Source organism: Aythya marila (genome assembly GCF_965140915.1).
Source record: "Aythya marila genome assembly, chromosome: 25".
NCBI lineage: Eukaryota > Metazoa > Chordata > Aves > Anseriformes > Anatidae > Aythya > Aythya marila.
The window spans coordinates 659,493-675,536 of record NC_139066.1 but is presented as its reverse complement, the minus strand read 5'-3'; the positions used below and the strand labels follow the sequence as shown (position 1 = coordinate 675,536).

General features: G+C 56.0%; 2 protein-coding genes across 2 annotated transcripts; both read left to right on the top strand.

Annotated features, from left to right (window-relative positions):
- Positions 1-4,689: 4,689 nt before the first annotated feature.
- Positions 4,690-8,468, top strand: PRR29 (proline rich 29; the record flags this gene model as incomplete). The annotated part of the gene is made up of 6 exons (XM_082778966.1): positions 4,690-4,767; positions 5,174-5,291; positions 6,522-6,637; positions 7,918-8,087; positions 8,211-8,278; positions 8,437-8,468. 6 exons carry the CDS (start codon positions 4,690-4,692, stop codon positions 8,466-8,468), a joined length of 582 nt encoding a protein of 193 aa, XP_082635092.1.
- Positions 8,469-10,952: 2,484 nt separating this feature from the next.
- Positions 10,953-15,345, top strand: LOC309887207 (1-acyl-sn-glycerol-3-phosphate acyltransferase alpha-like; the record flags this gene model as incomplete). The annotated part of the gene is made up of 6 exons (XM_082778750.1): positions 10,953-11,137; positions 13,496-13,629; positions 13,892-14,067; positions 14,226-14,321; positions 14,517-14,589; positions 14,765-15,345. The coding sequence occupies 6 exons, from the start codon at positions 10,953-10,955 to the stop codon at positions 14,998-15,000; spliced, it is 900 nt and encodes a 299-aa protein (XP_082634876.1). The 3' UTR covers positions 15,001-15,345.
- Between the last annotated feature and the right edge of the window lie 699 nt (positions 15,346-16,044).

Genomic DNA, 16,044 nt, shown 5'->3' with positions numbered 1-16,044 from the left:
ACCTGCATGGGCTGGGACACCTCTGATCCCCTTTCTAGAATGGGGAAAAGGCCGGAAAGGACTAGAAGATGGGTGTGTGGCTGGCTCTGTAGGATAAACTTAACTCTGCCCCATCCAAGCATGCTCAAAGTCCTTGGATTCCAGAAATCTGCATGAAACCCCAGCAAAGTGCAAAACGGAGGGTTTTAATCTGCGCTGAGCTCATGATCTTGGTGCTTGGGTGCAACCAGGATGCTGGGTACAGAGCAGAGTGGGTGGCACAAAATGCCCAGCGCAGCATCCCTGCCAGCCATGCCCTGGGCACTTCTCCATGGCTGTACATGTATATCTACATCTCAGCCCCATGCTGCAAAGCACCAACCCCTTTAGCACATGGAATTTTGACCCAAACTTCACAATTCTTAGTGCTCTTAGAGCAAGGCAGGGGGCTAGGGGAGCTGTGCTGTCCTTTGTGCTGGGGAAGGACTGGGGGGAATGGCAAGCGGGTTCAGGAAAAGCTTTAGTGGAATAATTCACCTTGTCTTTCAAATAACTGCTATGTAATTTGAATACCCCTAAAATGCAAATAAAGGAAATGGGCTCTTAATATTTAAAACCACTTGTACAACATTATTAGGAGTGACCGACACTCCTCTCACAGGCACAGAGCAGCAAAGTCTGAGCCTGCAGTTATATTGACACAAAAAGCCTCCGGGACGCGGCCAGACTCATTACCTTCTAATAGTTTACAGCAAAATGCAAACACCCAATTTTAATCATTTAATTTTCCATCAGCACGTAAACAAGCAGTGGGAGGTTGCCTTGTCAGACACTGCTTTAATCAAATAAAATTATAACTGGTGCAAATAATCCCAGGCTGTGCTGGTGGAGATGGGGGCGAGGGAGCAGGGTGAAGGCAGGCTGTGCCTGCTGGTCGTGGTGGCCCCAAGCCACGCGTGTCCCCACAAGGCTGGTTTATTTGGTGCCATCTGGTGGCAATGTCACCAGGGCTTGTCACTGGATGGGAGCAGACAAGTTTTGGAGGTGGCTGCTTTGGTCTGCAGGGCGGGAAGGAGCAGCTGAGGTTTGGGGGGGGCTGCAGAGCACCCTTGCTGCGTGCTGAGGGCTGTGCATTGCCCTTCCCCTCCCCAAGCAGCCCCCTCCCCTGCCATTGCCAACAGCCTCGTGCTCATTTTGGGCTCTGGAAGGAACCAACCAGTGATGGTGCTGCGTGAGACCAGAGTGGCTGGATGGTGGCTTGGAAGAGACCTCAGAACAAGACCTCCTGGAAAGGAAAACGTTATTTTTTCGTAACTGGGATTCAAAGTGAGATCTTTCCACCCAGTCATGCTCCCGGACCTGCAGAGCAGCCCCAAGAGGTGCATGTGAGGATGTGGCACGGAGCACAGGGGACAGCCCCTGCTGAGCCCTCACTGCATGTCCTTGATTTGTCCTGATGTGCAGTGACAAACCGAGTTTTGGTCGGGTGGTTTAGATGCCCAGTGCACAGGGGAGGATGCATTGCCTCCATCTGGCTTCCTTTGTCTTCCATGAGTCCTAGGGAAGGCTGCTGCCTGCTGTTTCCTCATGTTGGGGGATTGCCCCAGCTGCGATTTGGGCACGGAATGACAGACGAGCTGCATGCTGGCCGCCCTCCCCAGTCACCCCAGTTATTGCTGCTGGGCTGTAGGGGAGTGCAGCCCATCCAGGCACGGCACAGCACCGCTCCCAGCGTGGTGCCATCCGTCATGGCCTGGCTCTCCATGTTCCTCTGCTCGGCTGGTTCACCAAAGCTTGTTGAAGCTGTGGTGCTTTCATTGCTTGCTTTGTGAGCAAAGATTCATGCCGAGAGCATTGGGCATCCCAGAGGGGCTGGATTGCATTGCTTTTGCTCCAGATGCCTGGTGCAGCATCTTTCTCTGCTTGCACCCAGCAGCAGTGTGAGAAACAAAGTTGTGTTTTTGCAGTAGAGAATTACTTTTCTGTATACCAAGGTAGTTGTGTAGTCATAATAAGGAGAAATGCTAAGTAGATAAGTGGACAGTAGAAAGCCTCACTGTTCTAAAATAAGGTAGAAGTTTGAGAAAAACAGGATGAGCAGTGTGAGAACAGTAAAACAAAGAACACAAGTTCTCAAAACATAAGAAAGGAGAAACTAAAGGGTTGAAAAAAAATATTGTACGTATATGGTATAGAGGAGTGTCGAGTAGCTTGTGAACCTGTAGTACTCAGCCAATGAGGAAACAGGGGAGGTGATCAGGCATCGGGTAATATGGAATAAAAAGTTCGGCTTTGTTTACTAAAATGCTCTCCTGATTGACAGGACGCCCATCATTGCAATCGTGAATAAAATAGCTTCACAGAAGATCCTGTCTGAAGAAAATTATTTGAGACGTTTCTCACAGCAGGGGCACTGCTAGTGGAACCCCCCCCCTCCGCAAGCAGGGTATGGGGTTGAAGTCCTGTCCTCGGGCTTTAATTAGGGTGAAGATTTTGGTTTGGCTTTCCAGAACAAGAAATTCAGATTCACAGTACAAGAAGGGCTTGGGAGCTGCCAGAAAGAGAGCTGCTAATAAAAACATCCACTGAGCATCCTCAAGTGTGTCTTGTGGCACACGTCTCAGCCTAGGGGTAGGCTTCATCCGGGTGGCTCTTACTGGGGACAGAGGTGTCCACCACCAGAACTTTAGAATCACGCACATGGCCATGAGCGCTCCTGCCCCAGCGCCGATCCCTGCAGCCCTAATTCTATGGTGCTGCGCTTTAAAGACACAGAGCCGGGCTGGCAGGCGTGGGTGCCTGCATCTCCTGCTGCCACCGATGCTCAGACCTCCTCTCTTCATGACAGATGTGCTGGGGGACTTAAAAAGGGACATGCTGCATGGACTGGCTGCAGATGAGCATTGGCCTACCCAGAGCCGAGCCCCAGCCTCTGCCCTGCCCTGCGGTGCTGCACCAGACCCACACTTGTGGACAAAGAGCAGTCAATAAGACCCCCAAAGGGACTCAACCTGCCCCAGGGAGGTCTGAGAACATTCACACCACGTCCGACCACGGCAGAAATTCTTGTGCTGCAAATGGCTCAGCTCTTTGCTCCAATGCTCGAGTCCTTCCTACAGATGAGAACAATATTAGCACTGACAAGGCGGATACCCAGGCTCTGCTCAGAAAACACCAGGCTCTGCCAGAAGCAAGGGGCAATCAGCACGGTAATTAAATGTGCAAATAATGTGAATTTGGGAGCTATAGCAAAAGGCAGTGAAATAATCCAGAGGGGCCTAGAGAAATTAGCAGCATGGAGCAAAATGTAATGAAGCAGAAAATAGGCTGGCTAGAGCCAAGGGCTTGGGCTAAGGCAGTTGACCTCAGAGTGGGTGCTCCTGCCCATCTGGAGGTGACTTGGTGCTCTTTTGGGGCAGGACAGGAGGTTTTGTTGAGATCTGTTCCTTCTTCATGAGCAGGGCTTGCTCCAGGCTGGATTCCTGGGAAATGTTCACAGACCTATATGCTAGGGACAGAGGGAACTTTGGGTTTTATATTGATGAAATAATCACCCAGAAGAGCAGTCCCAGAGCTTTCGGAGGTAGAGGAAAGATATCTGAGGACAGTTGGAGGTTGGGCCATTTGGGGAGAAAATTTCCTTGCAATGGGTTTGCATGCCAAGTCAGCATGGGGCAGGGGTGTGGGGGTGTGCTGTGGCTGGTCACTGCAGAAGAGGGAAGTGGTCCATGGGGACCAGATCTGCGGTGGCACCTGACTGATGTCCCCAGCAGCACTGTGCCTTGGTCATGCATGGGGGCACACTGCGTCTGAGGACCAAGGGACATCCCATGGAGTGGAAGGTCCTCCATCCACAGAGACCACACAGCTGCGGCGTGCTGGCAGGGCGCTGCATCCGATGGCAGGCACTGCCGAGCCCTGCAGAGCTGAGCCTTTCCCAGGCATTGGCCAGACCCATCTCCCAGTGTTCCCATGTAGAAACCTGGCTGTGTTTGCTCCTCCAGCCTGAGTCCCTGATGCAGGCGACAACTCAGCCCTGCAGGGACACGCTGCTGCTTTGCAGCTGCCTCCAGCCCCTCCAGCTGCTTTCTGCCAGCGTTTGACAGGACCTTTCAATACGTCCCAAACAAAGGGGTGGCATGCTGAGAGCAAGCCAGGCAGTCAGAGCTGCTCTGACAGGTGACTGCATCCCACCAGACTCCCCGTCTGTGTTCTCCTGTTGGCTTTTTCCTGCCTCCCACCCAGGGAGCAGACAGGAGCAGAGCCATCTCCCACCTCCCACGATGGCCGGCACTGATGGAGACCACGGGGCTGTGGGACCTGGGTTTTTAGGAAAGCTTCCAAAAGCATATGCCCGAAGCTGTGAGATGCTGCTGGTGAGAATGCAATGGGGCTGAGCAGCCCTGCCACTGGGACCAGTGCTCCCCAGCCACTAGGACCAGTATACAGAGCTTGAATGAACCCACAACCCTAGTTTGCTGCGGGGACAATTGTCCTGCAGGCCCAGAAACACCATGGGGTGTGGGGTGGGGAGCACAAAACACCTCTGTCCCACCCCTTTGGTGGTGGGGGGTGTCCAGGGGATGCACAGTGGGGAAAAGCAGTGTGGGGACGCTGCTGTGGCTGCCAAACCTGCTTGAGGCTTTGTTTGGCCCCAGCAGCTATAGCAACAAGCTGGAGCTGCTGGCTGCAGTGCTGCTTGGTTGAGCCATGGAGGTCGGCGCAGCAGGGGACCCCAAGGGGGTCTGGGGGGACCTGGCGGCCAGGACCTACATCATCCCACATGGGGTAAGCCTTGCAGAGCAGCTCTGCCTCTGGGCAAAGGGGGTAGTCAGGGTTTGCAAGGGTGTGGTGGGGAAAATGGGCTGGGGTGGGAGGAGAGGGAATGGGGTGGTGGTTTTAGGTAGGCAGTGGGGTCTGGAGCAGCAATGCTGGTTTTGTTATTTTATTTGTTTATATATATATATATATATATATATATATATGTATATATATATATATTTATTTATTTGTGAGATACAAATGTCCCCTGCAAAAAGCAAAGTGCTCACTGCACCACGGGGACATTTCCCCAGGGCTGGGGATGTGCCATGCTTGCAGGACTGCACCCCTGGAAAAAGGGGGGTCAGTGCAAGCCGCCCCCTCCTCCAAGACCCTCCATGCCCAGGGCTTTCTTTCCCCTTCTGCCTTTCAGCTGCCGCCTGTGCCATGTCCCCACGGTGCTGTGCCGGTGTCCCAGCAGCCGGTGGTGATCCTCCAGCAGCTTCCTGGAACTCTAGCCCTGCCCACCAGAGCCCCGCACCTGCGGGAAGGTGTGTGACCACAGGCCCATGTGACCATAGTCCCATGTTAAAACCATCTTAATTTCATCCTTTTATTTTTTTTCAGCCTCTTTAGGATGAGTGACACCTGGGGGGGCAGGGGGTAGGGCTGCAACCTCATAGGGCTGGCCACACCTTTACTTGACGGTGTCTTTGCCCTACAGGATGCAATTTTTGGTGGTTTTACCAAACTTGAAGTCAGGGCTGGCTTTGAAAACACTGGGATGTTCCTGGGGGATTTATTATTATTATTATTATTATTATTATTATTATTATTATTATTATTATTATTATTATTATTATTATTATTATTATTATTATTATTATTATTATTATTTTATATCAGCTCCAGAGGGATTTTTAGCTGCTGGGACAAATTATGACCAAAGACATGCTGTGGGGAGGGGGAAGGCTGAGCTGTCTAAAAATACATGGAGGAAAGGGCATGCTCCAAATTGGTGTGGGAAGCTCATGCACAAAGCAGGGTCTTGGAGATCATCCTCCAGCAGGTTTGCAGGCACCTTGCAGGGGAACTTCATGCCTGCAGCAAACGGTGATGTTTCATTGGGGATGTGTCAATGTTTTAATGGGGATGTTTTAAAGCCTCAGGCATCCAGCCAAGGGGACTCAGATGCTGACATGTATGTGCATGGCCACCTGGGTCTGAGCCCTGCTCAATAGGTACTTGCTCTGGGACTGGAGGTGGCATCAGTCCCTATGGGGACTATGAGTCCCTGGGGGTCTCTGAGCTCCAAGCCCCCACGCACTGCACCATGCCCACTGCCTGGCTCCCTGGCACTGTTGCCCCGGTGCCAAGGAAGGATTTGCCAAGTCCTGAGCACTGCCAGGACCGCAGCAATTCTCCTCCGAATGGGCGGAAAGTCTGCCGCCTCCAGCACCGCTAATCACCTTTTGTGAACAGCCTTCGTCAAGCCAGACCAGATGTTTAATCACATTTGCAAATAAGGAAAGGCTTAACTATGTCTATTTTAAAGCTTTATCCAAGCAAAATAATTTTTAAATGCCATGTAGGCCTTCCAAATTGGGGCGTGGGGCAGTCTGGCTTGGTTCCTGATACTTGGCATAGGGACAAGCTGTGGTGCCACCCCATCCCAGTAGGGACCCTTTGGGGGCTGCATCCACACCGCTCAGCCGGCGGCTGTGTTTCCCATGCCTTCGCTCTAATCCCTCTCTGACGCAGAGCCCCTTCCTCTCTGGCAGATTTAATCGAGTTGATGATGATTCAAAACTCCCAAATGCACCAGGTGCTGATGAACAGTCTGGCCGTGTCGGCATTGACGTCCTTCGGGTTCGGGCCATCTCCAGCTGCTGCCCAGGTATGGGGCAAGGAGGATGGATAGCACCTGGGTCCCATTTCATAGCAGCATGAAGTGCAGCTGCTGGATGTTCACAGCCCTCTGCAGCTCCTGGAGGGTCTGGGGCTCTTTGGGCTGGTTTGACCCCCAGCATGGATCATATCAGGCTGCTTGGAAGGGATTTAGTGCAGCTGGGAAGAACTGAGGTCTGCCAGACGTGGGCAGGGTGCAGGGCTGGGCTGGGCTGAGCAGAAAGGCTGAGCACTGCTCATTAGGCAGAACAGCTCTGCAAGGGCATTCATTTAAAAGTCCATCTCGAACCAAAATTATATGAAACATTTAATCTCCGTGCGGGGAAACAAATGCTGCTTTCTTGGTGGGATGCAGGCAGCTGCCTTGCTCACTGCTAGCTGGCATCTTTCATGCACATCCTCCCAGTCCCCACCAATTCACTATACTGTGGGAGACTGGACCCTGCATGTGGCTGCTCAATGCTCAGATGCCATGGGCAGCATTTTGGGGTCCTATCTCAGGTTGCAATGCCCCTGTATTGTTTCTTCATGTGGAACCTCATGGAGATCAGGCAGGAGAATTGCTGTGGTGGCACCCCTTGGGAAACAGCTCTGCAGGAAAGGCCCTGAGAGGCCTGGGGGGCCCCAAGCTGAGCAGGATCTAGCAGCGGGCCCTACAGTGAGGAAGGCTGGTGGTGGCCCGAGCTGAACCAGGTGAGGGATTGCCTGCAGGCAGAAGGAGGAGATCCTGCCCCTCTGCTCCTCGCTGCTGGGGCTGCCCGCACAGTGCTGGGACTGCTGCTAGGCCCCTGGCACCAGAGAGGCCAGGCAGGCTGCAGAGAGCCCAGGAGAGGGCCACGAAGGTGGGGGGACCGGAGCAGCTCCTCTGGGAGGAGAGGCTGCGGGAGCTGGGGCTGCTCGGCCTGGAGGGGAGGCTGCGGGGATCCTGGCTGTGCCCGTAAATCCCTGCGGGGAGGACGGAGCCGGGCCCAGGGGCACCGGGCACGAAGCGGGGCCCGGGAGGTGCCCTCTGACCACCGGGAAGCGCTTCTGTGCCCTGGCGGTGGTGGAGCTGGCACAGGAGAGGCTGCGGGGGCTCCTCCTGGGAGACCTCCAGAAGCCGCCGGGACCTTGCCCTGGGAACCCCAGCTGGAGCAGGGGCTGGAGAGATTGGCCTCCTGAGATCCCAATCTCAATTGCTCTGTGACTCTGATCCTGTCTTGGGGAGCCCAAGGAAGACAGCTGCTGAGATCAGCCCAGCATCTCTTTGCCTTTCGTTCCTCCCCACAGCCACTCATGGTGCCTTTGCAGACTGGAGAGGAAGAGGAGGCCGTGGTTTTCCACCACCACTATGTCCCCTACGCCGGTCCCACTTCCATCCTCACATGGCCGGTCCTGGCTGGGGCTGGGGGACCACCGGTCGTGCGCTACCAGGACACAGCAGCAGAGGATGGGGAGCCGTGAGTAGTAAGGGTGCTGCTTTGTGCGTACGTGTCCTGCAGCCCCTGGTGTGACAGCATTTCCGGCACCAGATGGGACACGGAGGGCTGGCATTTACTCCTGTTCTTTGTCCTTTTCACCAGTGCAGTGCCACCTCCTCCTCCCCCCAGCGCCACAGGGACTGTAGGAGCCAATGTCCCGCCATCATCAGGTGAGGACAACTTCTCCCCATAGCACCTACCTTCAATGGGAGATGTCCCCAGGCATACATCAACCTTCCCACATGTCCCGACGAGGGCTGAGCCCTTCCTGCTCCCTCCCTCCGTGCAAGCCCTCACACGCCCTCCAGGCCCTGCTTTCTCTTTGCAGAGTACTACGACATGCTGGAGCAGCGGCAGTGAGGTCCCTGCACCCTGAGGTGGCTTCTCCTGCACATCCCTGGCCAGAAGACCGTGTGTGTGCTGAGAGTGGTTGCCCTATGGTACTGACAGTTTTGGGGTGGCCCACGGGGAGGAGGACAACGTGCGCAGCAAAATGCATCAAAATAGTGCATTTTGCCAGGCATGTTGTCCTCCTCCCCGTGAGCCACCTCAAGGCACTGGGTGTCACGAAGCCCATCACCAAACCCAGGTGACTGCTTAAGAGGGACAAGCTCCAGTTCATCAGTGAAATCCCAATCCCAGATGGACAATGTGACCTTGCCAAGCCACGAGGGCCCTGCGGTGCTCAGCACCATGCTCTGTCCCTGTGGGACATGCTGGCATCGGTGGGGTGGGGTTGTGCCAGCCCAGGTGTCCCTTCAGCTCCCAATGCAGCACATTGCCTGTAATTAATTTGCTTTGTTAAGAAAGCTCCCTGCTGTCACTAATTAAGCATCTGTAATTACCCAGGCTGCTGGCTCTGTGCCTGAGCATAGGGCTTCCTCCAAGCAGCAGGGGTGAGGGGGGGCTGAGAGCCTCTGGCACCCAAAGGAGGGGGAATACCAGTGCCTGATGCTCCTGGCCGAGCACAGCACGGGCAGGGCTGGATATGGCCAAGTGCTGTTCCTGCAATGGGAACACACAGTTCCACAGCTCCACGCTGTTCCACACAGTGCTGGCCCAGTGCTGATCGCAGTAAGGGATCCATCCTGTAGAGGGCTCCTGTTTGAGTGACTGTGGGGTTCCCCAGGGCTTGATTCCCCCCCCCGTTTGGGTAAAAAGGTGAGGGGAGTGTGTTCAGGCATTTTATGGGTGCTAGGAGCTGGTCCCTGCCTCTGCCACCTCCCCAGCCCTGCTGCAGGGTTCACAGCTCTGCTCTGATGCCACCAGGGTGGGTGGGCTGGTGGGACTATGGGGTTCTGATGAGGGCTGTGGAGTTCCACGCAGCCAGAAGCATTACAGCCCGGTTATCAGGAGGCTCTGCCTTAGCTCCTAGTAGGAGACGCTAGGGCTGGGAGTTACGTGGAGCTGAGAGCATGCAGAAAAATGGTGTCCAGGCAGTTGACCCTGAAATCCCCTCCTTCTGCCCCTACTGGGCAATAAGGACTGCCCTGTCTCTATTTTGGGGTCCCTATGGAAGGGAGAGCTCATGTTCCCCCTGCCCAGGACTGAGCTATGCTCTGCCACAGGTGGATCTTCCTCTGCAGCAAGGCTCGGCCTGGCTCCTGCTGAAGCTGTGGGAGATGCTAGCAAGGTTGGCCCCAGCGTGGAGTGGAGGAGCTGTGTTGGGTTGGGCATGAAGGCACATCTCCCTCGGGTGGCAGTACCCCAAGATACTACAAGACTGACTGCGTAGATCAGGAGAGAAGGAGACCGTCTTGGGGCACTTCTAGCTGACGGCACAGGGGGCATGGCACGGCCAGGAGCAGGAAGGCATCTGCTTGTTCCCATGCCACTGGAGGTGGAGAGAAGGTGTGGGTGGAAGCAGCTGCTGTGGGAGTGGAGCAGGATGGTTTTGTAGAAGGTACGTCATGTCAGAAAAGGGTTGGAGCCACTGGGTGTGACCCAGGAGATGCGGTGCTGGGGTTGTTATGGGAAGGCACGAGCAGAGCCCTCTGACCCAAGGGCTGGAGGAACCAAGGGGTGTGGGCAGCAGTGCACGGATGGAGCAGTGGGGCTGTGAGGCCCCACATAAGAGATGCTGGTGGCTGAGCTGGCTGACACCAAGCCAGTCAGTTTTGCTATGTCAGAACGCTGCTTTTGAAAAGCAAGACCAGTTTCCAGACTTCCGCAGCCCAGGAATGGGCTTGAATCTTACATGCCTGGTGTGACAGCAAGTGAGCAGGAGGAGAGGCTAATTACACTCCTGTGCACGCTGACTGCACTGCCATAAACACCTAACGCAACGTGGCCCCTGGCTGCCAGCTGGGGCGGGGGCTGGCCAGCCTGCGCGGGGAGCAGCCAGGTATGCTCCAGCGGCCTCATAATCTGCAGTGTGGGTCCTGATGGTGCTGGGGAACTGCGGCCAGCCTCGCTGGGGTGATGGGTATGGACCAGAGCTGCTCCTGCTATCAGGAGGATATCAGGGGTTCCCGTGACCCCAGGAGGTGCCCCCAGCGTGAGCACTGTAATAAGCAGCAGTGCTGATTGCATCAAGTTGGAAGCATTGCAATAGGCACATCCCAGCTGTGACTCCGTGGGTGACCCAGGGTCTATGGTGTTGACTCACCTCCGCTCTCCACCCTCGGCTGGTGAGCCTGCCTCCCACCTCTGCCAGTCCATACTCAAGCCTCTGCACAGGGCGAGCAGCACACAACTCCTTTCCCGGGACCAGCCCCACACACCCACATGCGGCTCTGTTGATACCCAGGTGTCTCCTGCCGTGCTCCTGGCAGCCCTGTCCTCCTCCCCAGCTCCTGGGGACACAGGCTAAGCTCTCCAGCACCCTCGTGCCCAGGCAGCACGATGGAGGCTGTCTTGCTCCAGGGGCTGCTGCTCCTCCTCCTGTTCGCTGCCCTGCTGCTTTACCAGCACAATGCCGCCTTCAACTACTTCTGCAAGGTGGCCTTCTTTAACTGCTGGGTTGTGGCCATGGCCACTCTCCTCTCCCCCTTGGCAGCTCTTCGGGGACGCTCCGTGGAGAATATGAAGTGAGTATGGCTTGGGGTTGTTCTTTCACCGCTGTGACATCTGGGGCTTGGCAGTGATAGAGGAGTTTGGAGGTCTTGTGGACCTGCTTTTTCCTTCCCAGGCTGTACCCAGAGCCGGGACTATGCGGTGTGTCTGTGCAGTGAGGCTGAGTCAAGCCCTGGAGCCACGGTGAGAGCTGTGGCCACATCCCTGCGGCAAGGAAGGGTGCATCTGCATCTTGTGGTGTGGTGGAGGGGTGCTGGCCAAGGCAAGGGATGGTTACACTGCAATGGGGTGGCCACCTGGCTTTGGACTAGCTGGTCCCCAGAGGATGAAATCGTTTACAAGGGATCCTTTTTGGCCATTGCAGCATTGGGCCATCAGATGGGGAGGCTGGCAAGGGTTCAAAGTGCTGTCATTAGCAGGATACAAGCACATACCCATGCCTGCCTCTTTGGCAGTGCAGCCACGTCGTGTTCAGGGGACTGTGCTTTGGCAGAGGGACTGTGGGATTCCTCAGTGCCATCAGCTCTGGCACAGCGCTGCCACGTGCCGGTGAGCTGTGCCGGTGCTGCCCCACAGCAGAGGGGAGGCTCGGCTGAGCTGGGGGTGGTGGCAGCTGCGATAGCATCTCTGAGCACGAGAGGAAGGTTTGTCTGCTTCCAAGGGTGTTGCAATCCTGGTGCTGGATTCCTGGGAATGATAGCATACCAGAAGGGATGTAATTGTGTCAGAGTGCAAGATGTCTGAGGCTGTGCAATCTGGCAAGCTTGAGTGTGGGTGCTGAGAGATTTGGGGCCCTCGGCAGCAGTGTGGTCAGACGTTTGATGTTATCAGTCCCCTTGTGCAGCCTCTCTCTCTCATCCTGTCTGTGCGGAAATGCTGTGCACACACGCACATGTCCTGAGGTGCTTTGAGCACTGGGGCAAAAGCTTCTGGCTTAGAGGAACTCCTCGGCATGATGCAGCCATGAGTCACCAGTGCCTTACCTTGTCCCACTGACACCTCACAGCCGTCCTCCACCAGAGCAGCACGCCCTGCTCTGCCTCCTCTTCAGCCTCCAAATCACAAAGCCTCCAGCTTGGAGCAGTATCCTGTCATTAATCCTGGCTTTGGGGCATTGCCACAAGTGTTTTGCTTCTCCACAGGCACAGGGATTGCCGTGCCCAGGTCTCCCAAAAGCTCAGTCCTCTGGCACAACGGCTCTACCAGGCACTGTGAATTTCCCCATGAATTTCCCCTGCCTCCTCACTCCTCCCAGATCTCTTCTCCTGCCTGCCTGGTCCCCAGCTCCTCCTGACTGCCCTGTCCCCTGTGGGTTCTCTGGGAACAGTCACTGATAGATGTGAGGTCCCTGGCATGGATGCTCTCCATGCTATGGGTTAGAAAGTGCCCCATTTCAACACTGTTGGAATGAGAGCGTACCAGGCTTTATCTTCTCCTTGGGTGTTGCAATTCCCATTGCCCCATTGTCCCTTCACTCTTCTTGTTGTTCTCATACTGACTGTCACCCTTCATCAGCATTGCCATCCTGGTGTCACCCTTCCTGTCCAACCCTTTCTGGTGACACTGCTCTTCCTTGTTTCCTGTCCATCCATGTGGATGAGAAACTTCCATCCCTTCCTGATGCTGCAGGACCCCTGAAGCTATTCTGAGTTGCTCTAATGAACAAAGCTGAGTTGTTTCCTGCCTTTTTTTCTCTGCTCTTGGCAAAGCCTCCTCCACCTCCACGTGTGGTGCTAGCAGTGCTGCCCAGTGGCTGTTCCCCAGCAGCAGCCCTGCTGACCTCTCTGTCCCCAGGCTGTTCCCTGCAGTGCTCCCCCAGCCATTGCTTGGCACATCTCGCTGTGACCCACCACCCACAGGAGGCAGTGGCCATGCAAGCTGTGAGCGTGGGGCTGGGGTTCCTGCCCACGGTGCACGTGCTGGAGCCTCATGGTAAGGCTCACCCAGCCAGAGGCCGTTGTCCTCTGGGATGCGATGATTCACACTGTGGCTGCAGGCATTCCCATCCCATCCTACCCCTTCCCATCTCACTTTTTCACCTTCCCTGGACATCAGCCCTCCAAGAACCTTGTTATTTCTCCCACCTGCTCATGGTGGCAACTCTTTGTGGCTCAAAGCCACACTTCCTACTACTGAGGCAGCGACTGCTCTCACCTTGGGGATGGCTACAGATGTGCTTACAAGAGAAAACCACCACACAGGATTGCTGAGACTGGGCACAGACCCACCTTGGGACACGCTATTTGCTCGTATGGACCAGCTCTAGCTGATCCGTCTTGCACCTTGCTCTTGAGTGACTGTGAAGGGCTGGAAGAAATCCAGCAGCCCCTGTCTGTGTTGATCTGCTCCCCACACGTGTTCCTCTGCCCTAGGCTCCTGCGTGCTGCGATCCGGCCCCTCAAGCACTTGTACGGCATCAAGATGCAGGTGTGGGGCTCCGAGCATCTGAATACCGAGGAGCCCTATGTGATAGTTTGCAACCACCAAGCTTCCCTTGACCTCATGGGTAAGTGCAGAGGAGAGGAGGGACTCATCGCTGCCTGGGCAGCCTTTGGGGTTCTGCAGGGCTGGACCAGGCTCGTGCCGGGGTGTTCCAGTGAGGCCAGCACCAGGATTTGTACAGGAGGTGTGGGGTAGAAAAGCTGGTGGGGCTGGAGCTCAGGGCTGCAAGAAGTGAGGATGATGTTGGGTCACTGCAGCCACAGCTTGGTTGGTCATGGGAGCTACCAGGCAGGGACTGATCGTTTCTTCTCCCATCTCTCCTCCAGGCATGGTGGAAGTGATCCCCGACCGCTGCGTGCCCATCGCCAAGAAGGAGCTCATGTACATGGGCACCGTGGGGTGGGCCTGCTGGCTCAGTGGCATCATCTTCATTGACCGCCACAAGAGGGGAGATGCCATCGGTGTCATCTCACAGACGGCCAAGACCATACGGCGTGAAAATGTGAGGGGACAGGCAGCGGAGGCAGTTGAGGAGGAGAAACACAGGGGGGTGCAGTGGGAGGCATGGGGGGGCACCAACATAGTGGGGATTGGGGTGCACCAGTCCTGGGCCAGGGGACCTCTGGGATCCATGTTCACATCCCTTCCTGTCCTGTGCAGCTCCGAGTGCTGATTTTCCCTGAAGGCACCAGGAACCAGGACAAATCCATGCTGCCCTTCAAGCGTGGGGCTTTTCACTTGGCTGTGCAGGCTCAGGTAAGGCAATTATTCTCTTCCACCCACCCTTGGCAGAGAGGGATAGGCACACACCCTGGGGCAGGAGGATGGGGGACATTAGGGTCTTCTGGGGTCTGCAGGGCCCAGGGAGGTGGCAGGGACCTGCTGAAGCCCAGGGCACAGCAGGAGCTGGAGTCTGTATGGAGGACACCCCTGACCCCCTGTCTCCTGCAGGTTCCCATTTTCCCCATTGTGATCTCCCCGTACTGGGACTTCTTCAGCTCCAAGGATAAGAAATTCACCTCTGGTAAGTGTAAAAGAAGAAGCCCTGCTGCTGGAGGGAAAATTTGGTGGTGGGGATGGGGGATGAAGGTCTTTGGGAGACGTGGGCAGGCAGCCAGTGGTGGAGGATGCTGGTGGGAAGACCTTGCTCCTGGGGGGTTTGTCCAGCAGCCTCCTTGGCCTTTCCCCTCTCTCTCCAGGGACATGTACCATCCAAGTCCTCCCCAAGATAGAAACCCAGGGCCTGAGCCTGAAGGATGTCCCCGAGCTAACAGAGACTGTCCGCAAAGCCATGGTTGATGTCTTCTCTGAGATGGCTGCAAATCAGCGGGGGGACCAGTGCACTGAGCACCCTCCGCTCCCATGCTGTGCTGGGGCCACCAAGGGGACTGGCAGTCCATGGCACACGGGGGACACAGCTGGGTCCAGTGATTAGGCAAAGGAACAGAACCTCTTGGGGCATCAGAAAGGTGGTGCAGTCACAGGCTGGGCCACACTGTCCCCCTGTCCCCTGTAGATGTGTCTTCTGGGCTTGCAGCAGGATGGTGCCCTGGTAAAAGGGGAAGCAGAGTAGGGTGGGAGGCAGCGCTGAAAACAGAGCAAGGTGCCCCAGAACCCCCTTGCAATGACGTGTGTCTCCCCCAGACCTGGTGCTGTGCAGCTGGCCCAGCCTGTGGGCTCCATCTGGTGGGATAGATCCTGCCCATGCAAGGGGTGAAGGGCTGGGTGTGCCAGGTAGAGCTCACTGCACTGTTCTCTGTCCCTCGTGGTGTGGTTCACCTGTGGGCTTGTTCAGTTGTTTCCTGCCAGGGGAAGCTGCAAGCCATGGTCCTACTGGCAGCGCTGTCCTCGTGCAGCCACCTGTGGGGAGGGTGCAGAGCACACGGTAAGGCTGGGAGGGACGGGAGGAACGTGGGGAGGGGGATATTGCCACGTGGGAAGAGCAACCTCAGTGTAGAGGATGGTGCAAGATTAAAGAATCCACAGCTGGTGTCTGTGCATGGTGCCTGAGCCTGAGGGGAGAGGGCACAGTGGGGGGGGATCCATCTCCTTACGGCCATGCTGCACACACAGCACCCCTATGGACACCACGGCTTCTCCTGGGGATATGGCTCCGGACGGGACGAGGAGCACGTGGCAGGGTGGGAGTTACACGGGGCCTGTCCCCTGTGCCATGGGGGCGAGCAGTACGCTCACAGGAGGGGCACCAATGAAGTTTACAAAGGAGGAAGGCCTGGACCATGCCCACCTGGAGCAGGAGGGACCTGGTACAACCACGTTCATCTGCCAGCCCTGTGGGGCTCCTGTGAGCTCCTCCTCTATCTGCTCCCTGCAGCCAGGCAGGGCTTTGGGCACCCTGTGGTCACTTCCCACCTGGGGTTACAGCAGGACAGTGTGTGGCTGCCCCCAGTGCTGGAAGTGGGGTGGGCAAGACTCACATGACATCAGTCCTAAAATTCTCTAAATATGATGTGCAAAC